Genomic DNA, 13,381 nt, shown 5'->3' with positions numbered 1-13,381 from the left:
AAATGCCTAAAACATTATTATGGAGAGCAGTCCAGTCGGGATCATTTATTCTCTTGACAACTAATAACACAGTAGAGCATCTGCGAAGTTTTAACACGAAAGCCTTTCATGGATCATGCTGTCGTGGACAAAATGTGTCCCGCTTTTGCGGCGGCTCTGATTGGCCGTGGCGGGATGCCGTCATAGAGATCTCGATCAATCACAGTGCACCCCCACAGTATGCGCGAATGCGTCCCTTATATGGCCATATGCCAATCAATGGCCAATTACAAATTAATTACAGTTAATTATTGACTAAACAAGCAAGTCAATATTTGCTTATTAGTGATTATAATCAATTATTTCCCGACGTAATATTTATTAAATTATTGACTGTAAGTATTTATTACTAATTAGTACCAGTTGCGTAGCAAAATGCGGCATTCAGGCTTCGCCCTTCACTACTTTAGTCGCTAAAGTCCCTCGTAATTTTATTTTTAGGCAACTAATATAACTTGATGCACTATCCCCCACCTAAATAAACTCACACATGTGTGCCTGCATACATGGCGCATGTATTATAGGTGATGTCTTGAATGCTGTTTCCTTCCTAATTAAGACAAAAAAGCTTCATGAATATCGCCTCTCTAAACGCTGTTACTCTATAAAACATACCTGTCTAAGCTACTTTTGGCATCATATAGGATTCTTCATACTTAACTGCCATCTAATTCCGAGGACATAAGCCAACTCTGCATCCAAAAGTTCTTATGATTGATACAGACACGCTGACTTCTGCTGTAAATCAACTAACATTTTCAGATTATACAAAAATGAACTTCCTGAGCATCGTGTGCTAAACATTTAGCAGTGCCACTGCTAAGAGGTGTGAAAAGGAAAACGGTTACTGCGTGTAGGGCTATTGAAATCTGGCAATAATGTTGACTGGAAAAAAACTACTGGATTGACAGACTATACATTTCCATTCAAAGTAGCCGAGTAGCATGTCAAAGTAGCCAAGGAGTTCTATCTATACTCATCTCTACACTTGCCAAAGTAATCAGGACCATAATGAGATTGGCGGTAGGGAAAGACAGTCAGATGTTCCTCCAGTGACGAAGGCCGAGGTCAAGAAAGCAATAGAAACTATGAAAAGGGAGAAAGCAGCTGGAGATGATCAGATCAGTTGCATCTTACCTGTACTCACCTATGGGGCTGGAACGTGAAGGCTAACCAAGAGAGGACAACCCAGAGGGCTATGGAACGAAAAACGGCAGGGGTAACATTAAGAGATAGGAAGCAGGCACATTGGGTCAGAGAAATAACTCAAGTTACTGACATTTTAGTGGAAATCAAGAAGAAAAAATGGGCATGGGCAGGACACGTAGTGCGAAGAGAGGATAACCGATGGTCGCTTAGGGTAACAAACTGGATTCCAAGGGAAGGAAAGCGTAGCAGGGGGCGTTAGAAAGTTAGGTGGGCGGACAGAAGAGAAAATAGAGAAGAAAAAGAAGAGGGAGAGAAAGACGTGCGCCGCAACAGCCGTCGTCCACCACCGAAGCGGTGGCGGGTGCAATGACGGCTTATAACAGATAAAATACGGTGGCAGGCTAGTCCAAGCGGCAGTGACCTACCTGTCCTAGCCCCGTCAGGGCCAGGATCAGCCACCCTTCACCACCTCGCTTATCCATTTCTTATTCCTGGTGAAGCGTTTTTATCATCTGTGCGATTTGCTGGGACGTGGTCTTTAGTCGAAGGAGGGTGTGGGTAGCTTTCCTGTCGCTTTGAAGCCAAATCCGAAATATGCGGCGTAGCTTCACTTCTCTGATGACAGTGCCATTTAGTCGGACTTCAATTGGGCCCGGTGAAGTGTAGACATTGTCGCGTATCGTAGATTGCAGAGCGGCGCTTCTGTTTCTACACTGGAGGCCGCCCGTCGTGCAGTTTGTTCTTTACTGGCTAGACATCTCGTGGTTGTCCAGATCGTTTTATTTATTTATTTATACAGAGTACCTACACTGCCCCCACTGGGGCATTGTTGTAGGGGGGAAACAGCATAAAAACAAACAGACTTACAATACAATAAATTTGACAGATGATGCCGTGAGACAAAGGAAAAAAAAGAGGGGAGAAATGTTCCAGAAAACCAAACATGCGCACGACACACTAGATAAAATAAAAACTGCGAAATGAAGCACTCCTTTGGCAATACAATAAACAATAAAGTGGGAAAATGATGCAATATACTCAGGCAAATAAGGAAAAATTGCATAGGAACAAGCACGCGTGCGATATACGCGGCGGAAATAAACAATAACAGAACAAAATGCACAAGGATCATAAATAATGCTACACAGATGCTCGTGTAAAAATTATGTTAGTAGTAATATTAACAGTCAAATTAATGTATTGTCACAATCATATTTGCAGGTGATTTTGTAAGGTGGTGAAGAACTATGTGGGAGGGGAAGCTATAATTTGCCCTGGCAAGCAGTTCCAATCATGTATTGTTCGTGGAAAAAAAACTATTTTTGAACTGTTTATTCGAGCATTGTACTCACGCACTTTAAGCGGATGGTCAGTGCAGGCTGAAATGTAAGTTGGTTTCGATATGTATTTTTGTTTTGGAATGCCAGTTTTGCCGTTAATAACATTATAGAAGAAAGAGATCCTCAGATATTTACGCCTCTGTTCGAGTAGAGGCCACCCCAATTTGTTTCGCAAATTTGAAGACCTTTCTAAGAAATTGAAATTGCCAGAGACAAACCGGGCAGCTCGTTTTTGGACGCGCTCCAGTTGTTCAATATTCTGCTTTGTGTATGGATCCCAGGCGACGCAAAAAAATCTTCATGATTTTCCTATAACTCAAACTGACACTATCAAATATCTGGGTATTCATATCTCCAGTGACCTATCCTGGTCCAGTCATATTTCTCATATAACCAAGTCCGCTTGTCGCGTTCTTGGCTACTTACGCTGCAACATTTCATTAGCTCCCCCTTCTTTCAAACTAATTGCTTACACTTCGCTTGTCAGACCCAAACTTGAGTACGCTCAAGCTATATTCGATCCTCACCAAACTAACCTGATCAATTTACAGGAATATACTCAAAATCGAGCTTCACGTTTCATTCTTTCAGATTGCTCCTATCGCACCAGTGTTACCGTACTAAAATCCAAACTTGAACTTCACAATCTAGCTTTACGCTGGAAACTAGCTCGCCTTTCTCTTTATCATAAGTTTTATCACAGCTTGCCACCTAACAACGGGTTCATCCGTCCAGCCCATTGGTCATCTCGTCATCTCCCCTCCAATGCCGTCTACCCCCAGCGCGCCCATACGACAACATTCCAAAAGTCATTTTTCTCCGCACTGCCCTGGATTGGAACGACCTTCCCGACCACATCGCCTCACTAACCAACATTAATCATTTCAAGTGTGCCATCGAAAGACATTTTTTATTGTAACCGCCGTACTCCAAACCCACCCCTCATGTAATACCCCTTAAATGGGGCCTTTGAGGATTCAATAAATAAATAAATAAATTCAAGTATAGGACGCATCGTCGGCGTAGATAGTGTAGCCGATATCTGGAATGTCTTGGAGAGCCCTTGCAGCATTGCAATGTTGAAAAGTAAAGGGGAGATGATAGAGCCCTACGGAGTGCCGCGATTTGGGACCGTTTAGGGGTCAGTTCGCACTTCCCCAATTTTAATGGTGGCCGTGCGATTTGTAAGGAAAGTTTTGATGTACCTAAAAGTGCGCTTGCTGCAATTCATTATCCTCATTATCATCATAATCAGCCTGACTATACCCACTTCAAGGCGAAGACCTCTCCCACATTACTCCAATTAACCCGGTTCTGTGCTAGCTGCGTCTTCTTGACCCCTGCCAACTTCTTAACCTCATCCGCCACCTTTCTGCCGCCTCCTGCTACGCTTTCCTTCCCCTGAAATCCAGTTTGTTACCCTCAGCGACCATCTGTTATCCTCTCTTCGCACTACATGTCCTGCCCATGCCCATTTCTTATTCTCGATTTCAACTAGAATGTCAGTAACTTGAGTTATTTCTTTCATCCATTGTGCACGCTTCCTATCTCTTAATGTTACCCCTACCGTTTTTCCCTTCTATAGCGCTCTGCGTTGTCCTCAACTTAAGTAGAACTCTCTTGGTTAGCCTCCACGTTTCAGTCCCATAGGTGCAAGTAAGATGCAACTTGTATACTTTCCACTTGAGCGATACTGGTAAGCTGCTAGTCATAATCTGCGAGTACTTGCTAAATGCACTCCATTCCAATCTTGTTCTTTTTCATATTCCGGATCTGCGGTTACTACCTATCCTAAGTAGACATGTTCGCCTACTACTTCCATTGCTTCACTACCTAAAGTAAACTGCTGTTCCTTCCCGAGGCTGCTGGACATTACCTTAGTCTTCTGCATATTGATTTTATACCTTTCTACTTTTCCTGTCGAGGTCATCAACCATTCTTTGCAGTTCATTCGGTTGAGTTCAGTTAGGATGGTTTCGTGGGAGACGTTGTCAAAAGCTCCTTTGAGATCCGGTGCCATTATGCAGTGTTCGCTCCCCCTGGGAATGTGTTGTAGCACTTTTTCCTTGATGAGAAGGAAGGAATTTTGGGTGCTGAGTCCTTTCCGGAAAGCGATAATGATGGGTAGCAGGATGTCTTGTTCTTCTACGAAGGTTTGTAGTCTGGTGTGGAATACACGCTCGTAAAGTTTGCCGAGGCAAGATGTTAAATATATAATGATCTTAGTGCTTCTAGGTTGGGTGTCTTACCTGGCTTAGGAATTGTTATAATTTCGGAATGTTTCCAGTCGGGTGGGATGTCTCCAGTGGGCCACATTTCCTGGTTGAGATAGGTAGTAAGTGCCTTATTTGGGAGGCGTTGAGGTTTCTAATCATTTTATTGGTGATTCCATCCGCCCCAGCTGCAGTGTTGCGGGCGGATGAGAGAGCTGTGGCGTATACCTCTGCCTCAGTGGTCGGGTAGTCAAGATGCTCATTTCGATCACCTGTGTAGTCGAGATTGCAAGGTGGAGCTGGTGGCCCGATGTATCGAGTTTTGAGTGCGTCGAGCAGGGAACAGTTGTCCCCCGGAAATATGTGCGCGATTTGTTTGAGCGTCCGGTTTGTGACTGTGCGTGAGGCGGTAGGGTCCACTAAGTGTCGTAGCATCACCCATGCTCTGGATGTGCCCAGCGTTCCCTTGAGGAACTCACAGAACTGCTGCCAGTTCTGGTTGGATAGCCTTGTAGCATATATCTCTGTGCCTCGGTGGTCAGTTCTGTGATGCGCGTGCGCAATAGAAGGTTGCCAGGTTGCGTTTATGATGTTTCCATCTTCTGATAAGTTGCCTGCACTTGTTCCAGATAGTGAGAAGATGAGAGTGAATAACTGGGGTGTCCGTGGGGCGGGGAATCGTTTGCGTGGCTTCCTCGTGAGCTTGTTAGATCTGAGAGCTGTACTCCGTGATGGAGTGGATGGAGCTGGTTGCATTATTTCGGTAGGCTGTCCAGTCAATGATGTGGGCAGAGCTTATAGTCTTCCGAATTTTGAGTGAGCTGATGGAGATGCTGAGTATGAAGTGATTACTGCCCAGTGTCTCTCGGAGGTTTGTCCACGTGGCTGTAGTTGTATTTTTGATGAAAGTGAGGTCTGAGCACGAGTCTTTGTGAGTGCCTGTGCCTCCTCTTGTGGGTTGAGATGGGTCGGTAGATGTAGGTCTGCGTTATTGTAGGCCTCAGCCGCGACGGTTATTGTCTCGATAACCCCATTCTGATGGGAGCAGTTTAAGTCACTCAGTATTAGAAGCTGATAGTCTTGACCTCAGCAAAACGTGCGTTAAAATTGATGTTGGTGGAATTAGGCACGTGATACAGTGATCCCTTCATGGATCACTGCCTTGTCGTGGCGGAGGGGCTTGCGAAACTCGATGAAGTCGCGAGCTCTGCTGTGTAGGGCCACCCAAAATAGACAGGTCACGACAGAGAGTTCTGACAAAATGTGATTCACTGGAGAAGGTAATGGCAACCCACTCCAGTATTTCCTGCCAAGAAGACCCTATGGCCAGTCACAATACCATTAATGATATGGCGCCGGAAGATGAGCCTCCCAGGTTGGAAGGCGTCCCACATGTTACTGGGGATGAACAAAGGGTGATTCCTAGTAGCTCCAGGACGAATGAAGCGGCTGGGCTAAAGCCAAAAGGACGCTCAGTTGTGGATGTGCCGGGAAGCGACCGGAAAGTCCGATGTTGCAAGGAGATGTATCACATAGCAACATGGAATGTAAGATCTATTTTTAGACTCTTGAGAGTTCCTTGGACTGCCAGAAGATCAAATCAGTCAATATTGTCGACCATAAACCCTGACTGCTCATTGGAGGGTCAAATTCTAAAGTTAAAGCTCAGCTACTTTGGTCATCTGATGAGAAAAGAGGAGTTGCTGGAGAAAGATTTGATGTTGGGAAAGGTTGAGGGTCGCCGGAGAAGGGGTAGGCAGCGAACGCGATGGTTAGATGGCATCCTCGAGGCACTGCAGATGAAGTTATGTGATGTTAGGAAGATAGTGAGAGACCGGAAAGCGGGGCGTGACATGGTCAATAGCGTCACGAAGAGTCGGACACGACTGAACGACTGAACTGAACAGAACAGATTCAGTACGAAAGTGCTTTTTTGCCCTCGTTTGTTAGGGACAATTTCTACGAAGTTGTGGTCAATGAGATCGGCTCGTGCTAGAGAATGTTTATTAGTAGGGATATCGCTTGATATCAGCAGTGCTGTTCGAGGAGAAGTGTTGTGGACGGTGTAGTAACCCGTGCGAGTGGGGCTTTGTTCTGCTCCGGTTTCTTGCAGGCATATCACATCAGGCCGAATAGGGGTTTGGGCAAGGCATTGTTTAAGTAGATTAGCTTTATTACGATAGCCTCCATAGTTCTATTCCGAAATCTCGAGGCAATCGGGTGTGCCTGATGTATGGTGTGAAGCCATTAAGCGCCGTTTAAACATCACTGACTGACTCATTGTCGCTGCTCATAGCTGAGGCTGTGAGAGCGCCTATAGGTCGGAGGTTTTGGCCAAGTTGGTGCTTGGAAAGGCGCGCCGTTTCCAGCTTGTTATTTGGGTTTCAAAAGCGTCCGAAGGTTGCGGAGCACGTTTCTGATTGCGAGGATGGCGTTGTTGATTGCAAGGACGTAGTCTTGTTTTGCAAAATGGGTGTCTGCGTAGTGCATATACTCGCCCATGTTGGCCATCGTAATCTGTTTCGCAAGAAGGAGTTGAGGTCTGTTGGTCGGTTAAGTTGGGGAGCGAGTGGCGGTGCCGCCTGAGATGGAGGACCAATTCTGAGGGTTAGATGAATCGTTGATGTTTGTGGCGGGATTGGAGGTGGCGGAATTGAGAGAGCAGTTGGACCAATAGGTTTTGGGGTCGAGGGCAGGGTTGGTTTTGGGGAGGTGAGTTGGGCGATCTGTCGTGATTGTGCGTCTAGCTGCGCCTGCATTCTGTCTATCGTGGCGGCTATGTTTGAACAATCGCTGCATATAGGAGATTTGGGATGAGGACTGTATCATATCTGCTTGTGCGCGAATTTATCTTTCCTTCCAAGCACACACGTGCCGACCCTTTCCTTCGTGATAACCTTTTATTTCACTCTACTCTCTCGCCAGACGTATACGATGCAATAAACGCCTTCTGGCATTCGTTCCTTCGACGCGTACTGGCGTCCGTCACTCTGTCAGTCACGATGACTGATACATTGTGTCAGAAGTGGGATTGAAGCTTCTTACTGTTCCGCACCCGAGTACAGGCAGAAGCAGAACCCTTCGAGAGCTTTTTCGGGACCTAAAAAGCAAGCTCAGTATTGTAACTTTGGCAGTCTCACAGAAGACGTGGTTCGAGACCAGCTAGTGTTTGGCACGAACTCGACAAAGCTAAGGGAGAAGAAGTTAACCTTCGAAATAGCGATTGCAACTTGCAAAGCAGCTGAGACTTCTGCGCGCCAGAGCGTCTTGTGGACAAAAGGAAATGACGCCCAAGTTGAGGTTGTCACTTCAAGTCGAGCAACATTACGCCCAGCTCAGCGACGACTCGTGTGTTCCCGGTGCACCTCGGCAGTGCCCAGCGTTCGGTAAAATTTGCCGTATTTGTAATGGACCGAACCACTTCACCATATGTTGCAGATCAGGGACTCGAGTTGCTAAAATACAGCACGAATAACTTCGATGTTCTAAACGTCTCGATCGGCGCCGTCGGCACAGACCGCGATTGGCTCGTCAAAGCAACGATCGGCAAAAGAGAGGTATCGATGAAGGTAGACACAGGATCTCAAGCGAACCTAATTCCCCTTTCAGTGTACCGAAAGCTGAACGTCGGTCCCCTGAAATCCAGCACGGCAACTTTACGCTCAACGGTGGCATAATTAAGTATTGCGGCTTAGTTTCGGTGCCTGTCATCGTCGGCGACCGAAAGATCTGCACTGACTTCTTCGTGGTAAGGAAGGATTACCAGGCTATCCTGGGACTTGACGCGAGCGAACGCCTTGGGCTACTTCATCGAGATGTCAGCACCGTGGCGGCAAGCTGTAATATCTTGGAAGAATTCCCTCAGCTCTTTCAAGGAACTGGCTGCATCAACCGCGATTACAAAATAGTGCTACAAGAAGACTCTGTCCCAGCTGTACAGCCGGTGCAAAGGGTTCCGTTGGCACTGCAGCAACCACTTCAGGAGAAGCTGACGCGTATGGAGCGAGAGCACATCATTGAGAAAGTCAGCGAGCCAACGGACTGGGTAAGCCCTCTCGTTATTGTTCGGAAGAAAAATGGCAAACTACGGGTTTGCTTGGACTCGAGAAGGATAAATGCATCTCTAAAGAGGGAGCATTATCTAATGCCCCGCCGAGAAGACATCGAAGCCGAAGTTTTTCTCTCGTCTCGACGCCAACGCCGGCTTCCATCAGGTTCCGCTAGATCAGCCTTCATCAAAAATATGCACGTTTGCAACACCCTTCGGTCGCTACCGTTTCCTCCGCCTGCCGTTCGGCCTTGCATCGGCTAGCGAAGTATTTCAGAAGGCGTTAAACGAGATCTTTGAAGGCATACCAGGCGTACGCGTGTACGTGGACGACGTGCTTATTTGGGAAATTGATAAAGAGGAGCATGACCAGCGGCTTCGTAGCGCGCTGAAAGCAGCGCAATCGGCAGGCTTGACGTTCAATGCACAAAAATGCGAGTTCGGTGTACAAGAGGTAGAATTCCTTGGTTATATCATCAGCAACAAAGGAATCGGCCCGAATCCAGCTTTAGTCGCCAGTCTAGTGCAGATGCCAAGGCCCGATAACAAGCTTGCAGTTCAGAGGTTGCTGGGCGTGTTTAATTACTTCAGTAAATACTTGCCATCTCTAGCCCAGAAAATGGCTGCTCTGCGATCTCTTATCAAGCAGGACGCAGTGTTTGACTGGACCCATAATCATGACAAAGAATGGAAAGCCATAGGCAGATCACTAAGCGAGAAACCACTACTTACAGTTTTGATCCATGCAGGCAAACAAAAGTGACGTTAGATGCCTCCCAGAGCGGTATTGGATCCGCACTTCTGCAGAGTTACGAAGATGGCTGTAGGCCAGTGGCTTACGCGTCTAGAGTTCTGAAAGATACAGAGCAACGGTATTCTCAGATAGAAAAAAAGGCTCTTGCTCTTATATTTGGCTGTAAGAAGTTCTCACATTTCATTTATGGGCGGTCGCTGCTACTTGAAAGCGACCACAGGCCTCTCATTGATATTGCCAAGAAAGCTATTGCCGATATGCCGCCCAGGGTGCAACGTTTTTTTACGACTTCTGAAGTATGATTACACACTGCTGTTTGTTTCCGGAAAACAGATGGAGCTGGCGGACATGTTATCGAGAGCACTGGGCACTGGAGACGTCACCGTGGTGGACACTGACGACGTCGAAGTTTGGGCCATCAGCGTCGTGGCAGCACTCGTAAGTGAAAGTGCGTCAGCTAGATTAACACAGGAGACCGCTTCGGATCCTTACCTTAAGGATGTCCTGCAGCAGATTACGGAAGGAAAACCTATCGCAGGCCAGCTTAAACCCGTGGCATCTGAGCTTTCGGTAATTAACGGTATGTTACTGAAAGGGACAAAGGTTGTGGTTCCGGCAAGCATGCGGCCCGAAATTCTAAAACGTGTGAAAAGGGTCATCTCGGAACAACTAAATGCAAAGCAAGAGCAACAAAACTGGTATACTGGCCAGGCCTCGACTGTGATATCGAAACTCTGATCCAAAAATGCGCCGTTTGCGGACACCATGCTTACAGGCAGCCGTCAGAACCACTACTGATGTGTCACACCCCGACTCGCGCATGGTTCCGCATTGGAGTTGATATATTCCAGTACGCAGGGAAATACTACTTGTGTGCGTACGACGCAACATCAAACTTTCCAGAAGTAGAGTTGCTGCACGGGACCACGGCTGCTGCGGTAATCGAAAAACTAGGTGAATCTTTGCAAGATACGGCATTCCTGTTGAGGTATGCACGGACAATGGGCCTCAGTTTTCCTGTCTTGAATTCACGCAGTTCGCGAAAGCGTACGACATCCGTCCCGTCACGTCGAGCCCACAGTTTCCAAGGTCAAATGGTCTGGCAGAAAAAAAAGTTCAGATTGTCAAACGAATTTTAAAGAAAACTTGCGAGGCTAACGAGGACTTCTGGCTTGGTGTACTGGCTCACAGGGCAAGCCCCTTGGAGGACGGTCGGTCTCCGGGAGAGCTTCTTCAAGGACGCCGCGTGCGGACCCCACTGCCTGACCTTCGGGAAGAGCCAATCCCTCCCGCGCCTGAACAAGCAGGACGTGGTACGCATAAAAAAGGGCTCATGGTAACGCAAGGCCAGAGTGCTAGCACCTGCTGGGCCGAGGTCCTATTACGTTAAGACAGCAGACGATAAACTGCTACGGTGAAACCGCCAGGTTTTGCTGAGAACGAAAGAGGACTTCCATTGCGAGCCATCGGATGTTGACTCGAGCGACGACTCTGATGATGATGATGCAAACACATCGGCCGATCCTCACCTGTCGTCTACAAACGTGCCACTGCCTGCGATAGCATCGAGGCCATCATCGCCAATCGTCAGAAGATCACAGAGGCAAGTTAGACCGTCGGAACGCTTGGGCTACACGAGGAACTTTGAACAAGTCAGCAAGTGACAGCGAAAGAATGTTTTCAAGTGAACTATTGGTTGAGGAGGGGGATGTATCATATCTGCTTGTGCGCGCATTTATCTTTGCTTCCAAGCACACACGTGCCGACCCCTCCCTTCGTGATAACCTTTCATTTCACTCTACCCTCTCGCCTAACGTGGCTTTATATACGATGCAATAAACGCCTTCTGGGATTCGTTCCCTCGACACTGTGGGGTTTAGAGGGAACGGTCTTCCGCCCCGCTCCTAACTCCGCAGGTGCAACGTCCTCGCCGGCGACCCGCGGAGGGAACAAAGGGACAAAGGACGGGGACGACACAGTGTTAATACCCCAATGCTATTTATTGCACTTGCAAATAATACAGAGCATGCCAGCTAGCTATACATCAACAAGGTTTTCCTTGGAAGGGCAAGGCTACGTAAGAAGGACTTTTGACTCACCGGCTGGGGAATGGGGGTGCGATTTCGGCGGTGGACATTTGAACGCGCCGTGAATATGGCGGCCGGGATCTCCCGTGCGCGCCGCATTCTTCGGACGAAGCCATACCACGGCGTTTGCCGCGGGAGGCGGCGAGAGCGTGCGGTATTTATCGGTCGCTTCGCCGTTGGGAACCAGAAGATGGGCGGTCGTGCACGACGGGTCCTCCCGTGTGCGCTGCGTACTCCGTGCCCGCTATCCCCCGGCATTTGCCGGGAGAGGCGGCGGGAGACGACCGTTCTCGTTGCCGGCTGGATCCAGAAGCTTTCTCTCGTCTTCTCGCGGGAACCCGCGTAGACGTCTTGGTGGCGCTCCCATCGCTGGTCTCCTTCCCTCAAGGGGAGGTGTTTACCTCCTCTCCCAGCCGGCGCTGCCATGAACCTCGTTGGGGTGGTGGTGGTCGGTCGCGGCGGAGGGGAAGGAAACTGGTTTTCCACAACACGTACTGGTGTTCGTCATTCTGTCAGTCACGATGACTAATTCAAGGACGAGCGAGAGGATTGCGAGTCTTATCTGCCCAGCTTGCCCCTTTATCTGGAGACGTTGCCGGAGGGGAGCCAGGTGCCTGTTAGCCTTGCTGGTTCTTGTGGGCGGGAGGGGCCCTTTTGTTGGCGGTATATCCGGCCCGATGTTGGTTTGGTCGTTTGTCCTTGGCCTTGTGATTGCTACGGCTGCGATGACGGCTGTTGGCTCGGCCATTTTGATGGCTGTCCGGGCTGCTACTGGTGTCGTCCTCGGTGCTGAGCCAGCGGCGTCTTGGGTGGTTATGCTTGAGGAGTTGGCTCCGTGATTGATGGTTTGATTTCTTGAGTGGTGTATTGTCGGCGGGAGCTGGGTCGCTCGTGCTACATGCGGAGGAGTTCGGTCGATATGGCTGGAAGCGTTCGTTGCATTCCCGGCTGCCTGTTTCATGTCCATCTCCGCATAGTGCGCATCGGGGTTCGAAGGGATTATTTTTGGTTGGAGTTTGGGTGCCGCAGACACGGCAAGCTACCATTTCTTGCGTATGACAGATGTCTGCTCGATGGCCAGGTTGTATACAGACGTAGCACATCTGTCTCGCAGGTCGGCAGGGTAGGCAGCGAATTTCTGCTCTTTTGTAGTAGACGTATCGTGGGATTGTGAGACCGTTAAGGGTACTGAGCAGGCATGGTGTTTTGCCCATGCGGCGTACTTGGAGGATTTCGACCATCTGGATGCGCACTCTTAGTCCAGCTCTGAGGGGTGAGGATCAATGGTTTGGGGAATTCCGTGGACAACTCCACGCTTTTCGTTTTCAGATTAGGGACACACGATTGCACTGCACATGTGGTGTCGCTCAGAGTAATCTGTAGGATCGTTTGGATGGCCTCCGCAGTCGCACGTCAGGGGTGCTGAGGATCATGGTGTTAGAGACATAATGGGGGCGAAGGATGAATTGCTGCTCGCTTGATTGCAGGAAGGTACTGGCTTTGATGACGGCATCTACCAGATCAATAGTTGAGCAGTTCCATAAGATTGTATCTCTTTGCGGTCACATGACCATCTTGGTGTCCAATTTGGGTGGCGGGAGGGGACCGGGACCGTCCCGGCGTTGTTATATTGGTTCGGATGAGGGAGATGTCACTGCTGGTTGCGATTCGGCCTTCGTCAGCTCTCGCCAGGCCATACGCGCTGCTGCTTTGTGAAGGGCTAGTTTTCATCCTCGAAGCGCTGCAGATGA

At 48.5% G+C, this 13,381-nt stretch overlaps 1 protein-coding gene across 1 annotated transcript in view; it reads left to right on the top strand.

The window, feature by feature from the left end:
- LOC146180232 (aminopeptidase NAALADL1-like) overlaps positions 1–13,162 on the top strand; it is a 192,368-nt gene extending 179,206 nt beyond the window's left edge. Inside the window, exons 4-6 of the mRNA XM_084580354.1 lie at positions 8,712–8,786; positions 9,877–9,981; positions 13,118–13,162. Of these exons, the coding sequence (XP_084436480.1) occupies positions 8,712–8,786; positions 9,877–9,981; positions 13,118–13,162 (225 nt within the window). The remainder of the gene's footprint in view (positions 1–8,711; positions 8,787–9,876; positions 9,982–13,117) is intronic.
- The last annotated feature ends 219 nt before the right edge of the window (positions 13,163–13,381 follow it).

The sequence above is a fragment of the Amblyomma maculatum genome, chromosome 9, assembly GCF_055883805.1.
Source record: "Amblyomma maculatum isolate TAMU_Amacu chromosome 9, ASM5588380v1, whole genome shotgun sequence".
In the NCBI taxonomy this organism is placed as follows: Eukaryota; Metazoa; Arthropoda; class Arachnida; order Ixodida; family Ixodidae; genus Amblyomma; species Amblyomma maculatum.
The sequence above is the reverse complement of the archived record's forward strand: the minus strand, read 5'-3'. Positions and strand labels throughout refer to the sequence as shown.